The sequence below is a fragment of the Sus scrofa genome, chromosome 16 (genome assembly GCF_000003025.6).
Source record: "Sus scrofa isolate TJ Tabasco breed Duroc chromosome 16, Sscrofa11.1, whole genome shotgun sequence".
NCBI classification, from domain to species: Eukaryota; Metazoa; Chordata; class Mammalia; order Artiodactyla; family Suidae; genus Sus; species Sus scrofa.
The window spans coordinates 8,195,267-8,207,522 of NC_010458.4; the positions used below are offsets into that span (position 1 = coordinate 8,195,267).

A 12,256-nucleotide genomic window follows, 5' to 3' on the forward strand; every position below is an offset into this window, starting at 1 on the left:
TAACGATCTTATGTGCAAAGAAAATGTGGCAGTGCTAAATGGCAAGTATAGAAAAACTGGGAAGAAATCACAATATTTATTCTTGGAGATTTCAGGGTTATATACATAACACAAAGTATATTAATTCAATGTTTTGTGCTAAAACTACAAAAATATATGGAAATTGGATTAAGGTTATAATTATTATTTTTCCTTTTACTACAAATGCTGGTAAAGCTGTATAAATAGTTATTTGTACCTTGCTAATAGATCTTTCAGTAATTTCCTAGTAATCTCTTGCTCCCAGGAAACTAATTAGGATTCTGCCATTGGGTTTCAATTTCAACTTATAGATAGATATATAGATATAGATAGATATCTAAATATATAAATTTTGTGACCACACCTGCAGCACATGGAAGATCCAAGACCAGGGATTGATTCTAAATTTCACCTGTGGCCTATGTCACAGCTGCGACAATGTAGGATCTTTTAACCTAATGTGCTGGGCTGGGGATCAACCTCGCACCACTTCATTTAGATTCTTAACTCATTGGGCCACAGTGGGAACTCCCAGTAGACTTTTTATTACCTAAAACATAGTCTATCAATCACAGTTTACCAAGAACAGTGACACTTATTCTTTTAATATTTGATTTTGATGTAGAGATAGTAGAGGAAAACATTTAAAAGAAAAAAAATAAAGAAAAATTTACTCGGGCTAAGTACCATAGGAAGCAAAATCATAAAATGTCTGACTGAGAGTTTATAAAACACAAAAGTTCTTTTTCTGCCTTAAAACAGAACAAAAATGGATACAGAATAACTCCACACAGTGAGGCATAGTAGGAACTTGACAAGGGTGATTACAGAGCCAGAGATTGCTAATGAGTATAAGAAATAGTTTTTTCCAGCTATATCACATTCAAATTTCAACTGTCCATGCTTGTAGCTATTTTCAAGCTGGGTTCTGACACAATCATTTGGATTGAACAGATGATTAAAACAATCAAGCTGAAAACAAGAACTGGGGAAAGCATTCTTTCCTTTTGAGTCACCTGAAATCTCTTGGAAAGAGTAGGCTCCAGTCTTTGATAACGTCCGCCATATTTAATCCATAGATTTTGCCTCACCAAGATATTTGGTGTGGGAATGGGAGTTTATAATTTGAATATAGTTTATCCCATTTATCAAAATTCCAAAACCATGCCAAATTTCTTTCTTGCTTGCTTTCTTTTTAACTGCAAGTCTAACTTAAGAGTTCATTTATTATTTATTTTTTCTTTTTTACTATGCCCACAGCATGCAGAAGGGCCTAGACCAAGGACTGAACCTGAGCCATAGCAGTGCCCAAAGGCACAGCAGTGACAACACTGGATCCTTAACCCACTGAGCCACCTGGGACTCCATCAGTTCATTTAATATGAGAAGTAGGTGAGCCTAAGGCAAAGGTGTTCTCCTGGAACTCAATAACATAATATTAATATCTGGGGATAAATATTCCAGGAATACTACAGTTTCTTTTATCATTTTTATAGAATTTGCCTTATATTTAATTCTCTGGACAAGTCTGAATTGTGGTCCAAGTTCTGAGAGTCAGAAACTGAAACTACCTCATCACTGATGCTCATAGTTAATAATCTCTACGATTATTGTGGTCAACTTTAGTAAATTAAATTTATTTTAAATAGCATATGTGTCAATTATCACATGGGATATGTTTTTACTAAGAAACTATCATTCATCTGGAATGAGAAATTAGCATATTTTAATTTTTAATTTTAATATTTTTTCTAGCAATGGTAATTATGATACAATCATGAAATCATAGCTGGTAACCAAATATACTAGCAAAACTAAACTTATGGTTACCAAAGGGGAAATGTTGGTGGGGAGGGATAAATTGTGAGGTTGGAATTGGTATATAAACACTACTGTACACAAAATTGATAAGTAACAAGGACCTACTGTATAGCACAGGAAAATCTACTCAATACTCCACAGAAATCTAAATGGGAAAAGAATCTGAAGAAGAATGGATATATGTATATATCCAACTGACTCATTTTGCTGCATGTTTGAAACTAACACAGGACTAACACAGTAAGTCAGCTCTACTCCGATAAAATTGAAAACAAATATACCAGCAACATATAGTTACCAACAAATATAACAGGGATGTGTATTGGTAACTTCCAACTTTAAAGAAATAGATCAGCCTTAAATCATATGAAATTACTGATATCAGTAATATATGTTATATACTATAGGTCATTTCATGACTCAGTCTAAGATATTTATTTTTCTGACACTGAACCATCTAAGCATTTCTAGAATAATTCAACTTGTGATGTACTTTGTTTTAACGGAATGGTGCTTGAAATGGTTAGGTTCTAAAGGTACTCATACATGAGGTTGTTTAATATTTGTATTAGTTTATTAGGTTTTTGTATTAACACCATTGCACTAATTTCTGTGGGCTGTTATAACAAATTAGCAAACACTGGGTAGTTGAGAAAAACAGAGATGTGATGTATTCTCTTGCAGTTCTGGAGACAAGAAGTATAAAATTTGACAGAGCTAGGGCGTAGAGGGCATGTAATCTGTTCCTCACCTCTACCAATTTCTGTGACTGCCCTGGCTTTCCTGGGAAGAAGATGCCCTGCCATGGTTGGGAATCTAGTTTACATGCTAATTCAACCCTTGTGGGATGAGACTCTAAATCTGGTCTTCCAAAATTTCAGCTCTGCACTATGGGTCATAAAGGTGTCTTTCAGGGGAAACAAAAACTTCAGGTAATTCATACTACAACTATTTTGGTTAAATTATGTATTTACCAGTATAATGTTCCCTCACTGTCAGTGTTCTAAGGTGTTTGTCTATGATCTTCATGCTTGAATGACAATGCAATTGGATATAAAGACTTTGACTCTCAACCGTCTTCCTAAGCATATTGTACGTACTCCTCCATGCATGTTAAAATGATCTCCCAAGAAAAGTGCTACCTAACCCTCCCCCACCTTTGAAAAATCAGCCCTCTTTTATCTGTGAGCTCATTAACAACTTAAGTAAACCTATACCATTAGCCCCTGACATCTTGTATTATAACAATGTTTCATGCCTACTCAGTTTCCCCTCAGAGAAAGGATATGATCTATTTCATCTTCATATTTCAGTTATTTGGTTTAATTCCTTGTACGTGGTAGGTGATTAATAGCACTTGCTCAATTTCAAATATAGCTTTGTTTAGAGTACAGAAAAATGCAATTACATGGTTTACATTTGAAGGATGGAAAATTCTATGTCATCTCTAGTTATCACCTAGTGCAAATGAAACAATTAACATATATTAACTCATGTAATGACCACAATTCCTGTGAGTTATAACTCTTTCCATTTACAAATGAGGAAACCAAGGCACAGAAAAGTTAAGAAGCAACAGCCCATAAGTCACATACTCGAGTTTGAACTTGGTCATGGGGACTCTACGAGTTGCGCCTTTAAGCACTATGATATTCTGCCTGAAATTTAATTAGTCTATAAATAATGTAAGATAACATTCCAATTTGACACCTAAAAATGAACGGACTATTAGTGGAATAAAATATCCTCATTATTAAAGTACGTATCCATGATACTTTTAAGATTATTATTCATTATTTATTTATTTATTTATTCACTCTACAGCTGTACCTGCAGCATATGGAAGTTCCCAGGCCAGGAGTCAAATTAGAGCTGCAGCTGCAGCAACACCACAGCCATGGCAATACAGTATTCTTAACCTACTGAGTGAGGCGAGGGATCAAACCCACATCCTCATAGAGACAACATGGGGTCTTTTATCCATGGAATCACAGCAGGAACTCCTCTTTTGGGTATTTGTTATAACATGGAAAATTAATTATTAACTTCATTAACTATACCTTCATTAATTCTGGCTACCGAAACTCATAATATCTTTATATATAATTTCCTTAATTCACAGACTCACAAAGCTAAAAATCTGAAATGCTTTCCATGTAAAATCCTCTATCATCCCTGTTTCTGTTAGAAGTGTTTATTCTGGTGTACTTTTAACTTCCCCAAAAGTGAGGCTTTTCTTTCTTTTCTTTAGTTACTGCCCAATGTCCCAATTCAGTTCACTGTCAATGACTTGACTCCAATTTTTCTCTTAAGTTTTAGTTTCTTAATTTTGGCCTATTATTCCTAGCAATTACTTTTACATATCATTGCTCTTTCTAACTTGTAAAATCATACTTCTCCCTCTTGTTAATAGGAACACATTTCGCATTACTGTAGACGAGTTATCATCTTTCCCATCAATCATTTTTCTAGCCAGCTCTACATATTTGGAACTTTTTAATTGTTTCTCATTAATCACTTCTACCATTCATTAAATCACATTAACACATTCCTCCTCTGAAACTATATAACCATCACAAATAGATGTATACTGAAAATAATATTTAACCAAGTTGTTCTATGTTTCAATTCTTCTTGGAATTCAAAAAGGTCCTAAAAACTATTTTCCTATATAATATTTCCTAAATAATGAGATTCCATAGGACCTTTTTCTTGGTCCAATTTCTCTGTGTTGCCTTATCATCCATTGTGGGAATGGGAGGATAATAATGGGACTCATAGCAGCATTTTTATGCATGAAAAATGTCACATCAAATATGTAAAAAAAAAAGGCCAAATCCTGGAATAGTAACAGAAATTATTACTAATTTTTGTTTTCTGAGAAAAATATGTACTTTAAATGATAGTATTTTGCCAAAAACTGCATGAATTTGAATAATGTTTCTTCAGCTAGCCTTTCTTCTTATGCCATCATTTGTGGTCCTTGTCACAGGCCTTTCCTGGATGGTGGACATCCTGTAAAGACTGGAACACACTCAAAAGCTTTCCTATTGTAAATTTCTCTGTGCAAAAGAGTGTCATGCTCATTTAAAGTGTATAGTTCCAAGCTTATCAATACAAATAAATATTATATATTTGTGTACTGTCATCTGAAGACTGGGAAAATAAATGGAAGTATTTTATTCTAAATAAAAAATACACATATATTTTATAATATATATGAAGTATATTTACATATTTCATATTACATTATTTATATATACTTATATACTATCACATATATAGTGCATTATGTGTGTGGGTATTTCAATATACCCATACATGAAAAGTTACCAATAACTCATGAATATGGATAGCCTAACTCATCAAGATGTTTCAACAGATCATTTATTTCCAACTAATACACTAAATTATTTGTAGGAATATGTGTTACAAATTAACTAATGTTCAAAGTAGTTTCAACAGATCTGTCACTCCATGGCCATGCCTATAGATGAAGAGTAAGAACAAAAGTTGTCCCAAAGCAGTCCTCTGTCATTGGGTATCATAAATACGGTGATAGATTTCACTGACTTGAAACTTGGACTTTCATCACCTTTTACCTGAGCAGTAAGACCATTTTCCAGACATTAAAACCTTTTAAGAATAAAAACAGTACCTTGGCTGACTTTTTTAATAATAAAATCCTTAATGAATGTCCAGTTTTTTGGAACTAGTTTGTTAGCACTAGGAACCTATTTCTTCTTAGGCACAAAGTGTGCTCCTGTATTTGCCCATGCATGCATTTGTAATGGGTCAGGATGCCTTATTTTTTATTGCATTTTCTGGTTCAGAGCCACAAAATGTTACAATCGAGTGGCAAAGAATATCCTGATTCTTATTCTGTCACTCAACACAAATCAAAGAAATGATAAAGAAAAATTCAATAAACACAATCCATGAAAAATTTTAAAATGTGGTTATTTGGAATAGATCTACTATGGTTATAGTTGAAAATATTTCATATATTTTTCTCTTAGAATTAATTTAAACTTTAAGATATACTTTTTTTGTAATTTTTACATTTACTCTCATGATCCATCTCTAGTGCTTTGTTAAATAAAATGGCTTAATGATCCACACTGTTCATTTAAAAAATTTTTTTAAAATACAAAGTATTTAGTTGCAAAAGTGCTTAATAAATGCTATGAACAGGGAAACACTTGTAACATACAGATACACATCCATGAAAATTAGCAGCACATTCATGGTGAATAATTGGAATAATTTCTTTCTAATCTAACACCCCTAGAAGATTTAAGATGGATAATGGAATTGCTCTTTTCTACAGTGAGAAATTAGTTGAATGCCTACCTAGAAAAGATAATTTAAAAGAGATTTGTGAATGAAACATACCTGGAAAACTTATACTACAAAGACAATATTAAACTTGAACTTTAGGGAAAAAAATCCTCTTTTACAGACGACTGAAGGGTAAGTAGGTCACAGGACACATGAATGGCAGCATCAGTATGTGATATAATATACACAAGATATGCCATTCTTTGTGTGCTTACAGGTGAAGTGCATAACATGAAATAATGGAGGGTAGTAAAGATACCACATGGAATGATCTGGAAGGTATAATTAAAATTTGGGGAAAATTGAGGAAGAAAAGTAGATATTGGGGTATTATTGTAATTATTAACCATACACAACCTAGAGCATTACTTTTACCTTATTTATCTATGTGTAATAATCACTTTGTAACAAAGAAAACTGAAGATTAAAAGACTTTAGATAATGTCATCTCTCTTAAAAGGCAAGAATAAAATTTATATTTCATCTGACAGTAAAGATTGCATTTTCCATCACCCTTCATTAATTTGAAGACCGAGTTTAAGATTTTTGGCTTCAAATAATAGGCACTATATTTGCAATTAAATATACTTGAAGAAGAAAAGTAATGCTACAGAGAGTATTTGCCAAAAGTTAGGAGAGCAAAAAGAGTGGGAGTTTTGAATTAAAAAAAAAAAAGAAATTGGAACAACTGTTAGAAAGAATGCAAATTGATTTAAAGCCCAAAAGAAGAGAATTCAAGAAAGCTTGCTAAGAATCACACCCCTAGCTACAGAGGTTTATGTCAGAGGCAAGAGTGCATCAAATTGCATTCATCCTTATCTTTCTTCCCCTTTCCACCCAGTCAGGCTCCATTAAACAATGAATGAAAGTTATCAAAGTATATTTACAATGAACCACACCATGGACCAGTGAATTCAACAGGGCAATTTTCTGATGGAGGCATGATGAGACAGGAATGTGCAGATGCTCCTGCAAGCAGTGCTGATTTTGATGTTTGGGAAGATTAGCTGTTCTGCCTTGCTGGCTAAAGTGAGCCACCTTTGAGATTAAATAAGGAACAGGTTTGAAAGGACTGTTTTATCTATTTCCTGCCATCTGAATGAGTTCCTCCTAAAAAGTAAAATCTACAGAGTTATATAACTCAGTTTTCAAACTGTACTTATTTATAACATAAAATACATAGCAATGGAGTAACTCTGAAACTGATAATCCTAATCTGAAGGACTAAGAAATTAGATAAATGCAAATATTAATGCATTATAGAGGAAATATAGATTACTATAGAAAATAAATTCAAGGGAAAAAGTACAAGATAATTTGGACTCCTTAAGTGTCAAGGTTATTTTTAGTATATCATCACTACCTCCACAATTAAACACTTGAATTTGTCTATTGCATATGTGTATGTGTGTATGCAGTATAGAATAGAGAATGTCAACTGCATACATGTGCACACATAAGACCATATACTATTTTGCCTTAATTTTTCACAAACCACATCAAATCAACTGAGGACATGCAGGGTGGTAAGATTGCAAATGTCCCTAATGCCAAAATATACACTTGTACTTTGAATTATGGGTATAATCACATCATCCAACACTATCCTCACTTTTTATAAATATGATTTCCTACTTTATAATGACAGTAATTCTCAATAGGCAAAGATCCCCTTGTCCCCCTCCCCCACCATATACTCCAAGTAGATCATTGTAAACTCATCTGCAAACATTGATTTCTCCCTCCTGTTTGATTTTGACAACTTGGGAGGAATAGCTATCATAGGTTCTTTCTTTCCATCTGTGATCAGGTTCCTAATATAGTGCTTCTCTACCTCAAGGCATCTTTCTAATTCAATTACCCTCTCTTTAGTATCCTCAGTTTCTTGTCTCTGCTGACTTTTTATCCATCTGCAGAGAAGCACACGTTCAGCCTCCCAACTTACAATTAAAATCTTCATTTTGTGATATTCTCATTTATTTGCTTTGTGAAGCTTCTTCCCTCACTTTACCACAAAGTTTTCCAAAGAAGATGGTGTGTTTCTTTTTCATTTATTTCTCCCACTTCTCAGCTTCCCATTCTTATCTTCCCCACCCTAAATGTGTTCTCTCATTCTCTCCATTGTAGCAAATTAAACAAATATATTTTTCCATCCAAGTGTGTAAAATGAGTAACTGTTCAGACTCTGAAGAGATGGACTCCTGAGTTCAATTTTCTGTAAATAAATTTTTACCTGGGTATAATTCTTTATCTCTCTGTGATTCAGTTTCTGTTTTATTAGTGAGAAAAATAATACTCCCTATATCATAATATCCTAGTTAGATTTAAAGGAATGCTAATAGATGTAACAGCTCAATAAAGGCTTGAAAAACTTGTTTAAAACCCATCCTGACACAGAGGAAACCCTTGACAAAGGTTCTCTGCTGTTACTATTATTGTGATGATAATGATGATCCAGATGCTGATGCGGATGGCAAGCTGCAAACTGCTAGTGACAATCACCCTGTCCTCCCTTTTGCCAAATCAAATGAGTATTTATAGTCCTAAATTGTTTTAAATTTCTAGAATGCTTCATATTGTTTAGTGACTGTCTTCCTTCTGTTTATCATTCCTTGGGAATTATCAATGATAAAATTATTTTCTATTCTTTCAAATTTTCTTCCCAAACTCTATTTCTTTCCTCTCCTCTCTTTGCTTCTTAAATATTGGTGTTCCCTAGGGATTGGGATCCATCTTTCAGGAAGTAATTTTCAAACGCTTACCGGGGATTTACAAGAATAAAGGAGCCATCCAAGGAATGAAAAACAGGCAATCCTCACTTCATCTTTTAATCCACGTTACATCCATTACTCTAATGCTCATCGCATGCCTACTCTGTGTCAGAAAGCATGCGAGACATTGGGAATGCAGCGGTGAGTTAAAAAATAGTCTTATCCTCATGTAGTTTATATCAACAATTAAAGAGAAATTATTAACATCAAATGAAACCTGGTCATTTCCTGCTTAGATTGCTTCACTAGCTCCCACTGGGTAAAATTTAACAAGGTGTTGTGTGCTTTCCTACGCACTAACTCCCGCACTCTCTTTGCTCCAGAATCAACAATGTTATTTGGGTTCTTAATGTGCCATATTCCACTCCCCTCAGATTCTTGTTGTGTACTCTTTCCTCTTCCTAGAAATCTCGTCCTTATATCCTTTACCTACCCAGTTACCTTAAGCTTCCTTCTGTTCTGTGTTCAACCACTGCTGTATTTCAGACAGTACCAAATACTCTAGATTCTGCTTTCCCAATAGTACTGTACAACTGCCCTTCATATAACAGTTTTTATTATCGGAGAATGTATATGAGGGAGTTCTATGGTAGTTCAGCTGGTTAAGGATCTGGTTTTGTCACTGCTGTGGCTCGGGTCACTGCTGTTGTGTGGGCTTGATCCCTGGCCCAGTAACTTCTGCATGCCACAAGTGCAACCAAAAACAAAAACAAAAACAAAACAAACCAAAAAGGGATGCATGTGATAATTGATTGGTGTCTCTCTACTCTACAGACTGAAAGGTTTATGCAGGCAGAGACTGACTTTGGCTCTGCTTATGCTGGCATGGTTCATGTAGAGCACAGTAACTGGCACATAAGAGGCACTCAAAATAAAGATATAGAATGTGACTCTCTTAACACATTTTTTGACTTGAGTTTGACAATCTGAGAAATTAAAATAAGAAAATATTTCAGGTGAAGATATCACTATTTTATACAGACTTGTGTTGACACATTCTTTTTTTTTTTTTTTTTTTTTTTTTTGTTTGCCACAGCAATGGCATATGGAAGTTCCCAGGCCAGGGAACAAATCCAAACTGTATCTGTGACCTATGCCACAGCTACCACAATGCCAGATTCTTAACCCACTGTGTCACAGTGGGAACTCCTCTTTCTTAAGTGTTACATATGTTAAGTTCTACATTTCAGGTCCCTTTTGTAGCATCCAAAAGATGTATTAATTAATGGCATTTTATTTAGTGCAAATAGAAAAGTATATATAATACATGAAAATAGATAACTAGATTATAGATAGCTACAGACTAATAGGTAAACAGATAGATAGGTAGATAGATAGGTATATAGATAGATAGATAGATAGATAGATAGATAGATAGACGGATTCACAGTAGAACATCAGAATAAAATTTCTAAGCCTGTGTTCTGAACATATCATACAGTAGAATCATCTGCAGTACTTGTTAAAAAATCCAATTCCTTACCTTCACTCCAGCCTTTCTGAATCAAAACATAATGAAGGTAAGGCCTTGGGATTTGAATGTTACTAGATTTCCAAGCTGAAATTGTTAAACATTTAAAGACTGAGACATATTGCATTAGGAGTTACATTTAAATCCTTCTTCGCTAATTGCTTGTGTTCCACTTCATTTTTACAAGAGCATGAGCAATACATTCTTTTAAAAGCAAAAAGCAATAGATTAAATCCAGTGACAAATCTTAGAAATAAAAAAAAATGGGGGAGAAATTTGGTGTTTCACTAAAGGATCCATGACCATCAACAAAATCTGGTCTTCTAAAGATTGTTAGCCAACACGGTGAAGATTTTTACATTAGTTAGAAAGGCTCTTAATGCTACTTTGATCAGTACAACATAGAATAATGGCATTAATAGAACTGGCATTCATGATAAATCTGTTTTCTGCAAAGATGGAGGACCCATTCATAGTGTATTCTATATGTGCTCCTCCCACCATACTGAACTATATTTCTTTCTTTCTTTCTTTTTTTTTTTTTTTTTTTTTGCCCTTTCTTGGGCCACTCCTGCGGCATATGGAGGTTCCCAGGCTAGGGGTCGAATCGGAGCTGTAGCCGCCAGCCTACACCAGAGCCACAGCAAAGCTGGATCCGAGCCGCGTCTGCAGCCTACAGCACAGCTCAGGCAACGCCGGATCCTTAACCCACTGAGCAAGGCCAGGGATCGAACCCTCAACCTCATGGTTCCTTGGATTTGTTAACCACTGAGCCACAACGGGAACTCCCTGAACTATATTTCTTAAGAGAGGATAATCATAATTAAAATATAATTAAACTTCAAAAAGGAAATATTTTATCATTTTAATGACCTGACAATAAAGATTATTTATAACTCTGCTAGTCTTCCATTCATGAAAAATTAAGTGAATTGCCTAAATCAATAATAGTATTATTTTTACCTTCTTTAAGGAAAGGATCCCTTCTCTGGTCTCTTTGTCAGTGGAGATGGAGAATATGCCAATACCATCACCATTAATGATGGAGTATGTCATGTCAGCATTTGAACCAGTGTCTGCATCATTTGCCTTGATTTTCCCAACAGCTGAACCAACTTGAGCTGACTCAGGAACATATAGCTGATAGTGCTCTGAAAAAAATTTTATATTAAACGTATTAAACTTGTTCAATGATAATAATATTCATAAAATAGTCTGTTAAGTAAAGCATTAAAATATTTAAACCATATACTTAGGTTTATGTATATTTCATAAATGTCTACATTTCACTGTAGTATTTATGTAATTAATATTAAGTATAATGGATTTGTTCCCAATTGATTTATCATCAAGTAAGGAAAATATCTATTATAGTACTTTATTTACTACAACAAATTTTGAACAGCTATATAAATAACAGAAACCTTGAATTAAAATGTAATTTTATTTAAAAATAATTTTATTTGAAATACTTAATATAAGGGTATGACTTCTGCATCAGAAAGAAACCATGATAATTTTCAGAATCTTTGAAAAATCAAGATGCCCTTAGGCAGTTATACATAAAATAGAAATTATTATGATGAAAATATATACATAGAGAAAAGTTGCACAATAAATTAGAATGTTATCTCATGAAATGTTTTAAGATAGGCTAGGAAGGAGAGTTCCTGACTGCTAAGGTCTGTAGGTTCCAGCTAAATTATGACTTCCTATGATTCAGGAGGCTTCTCAAAGGACTTTCGGCTAGCTAAACCTAGAATAATGATGCAAACAAAAGAAAGCTTAGTACCTAGAGATAAATAAATGAATCATAGAATTATGATGACAG

General features: G+C 33.9%; 1 protein-coding gene across 9 annotated transcripts in view; it reads right to left on the minus strand.

Annotated features, from left to right (window-relative positions):
- Nucleotides 1–12,256, minus strand: part of CDH18 (cadherin 18) — a 1,026,794-nt gene that overhangs the window by 105,014 nt on the left and 909,524 nt on the right. For all 9 annotated transcript variants that reach the window (XM_021076963.1, XM_021076971.1, XM_021076964.1 and 6 more), the window contains one exon: nt 11,389–11,576. In XM_021076963.1, coding sequence (XP_020932622.1) covers nt 11,389–11,576 — 188 coding nt within the window. The remainder of the gene's footprint in view (nt 1–11,388; nt 11,577–12,256) is intronic.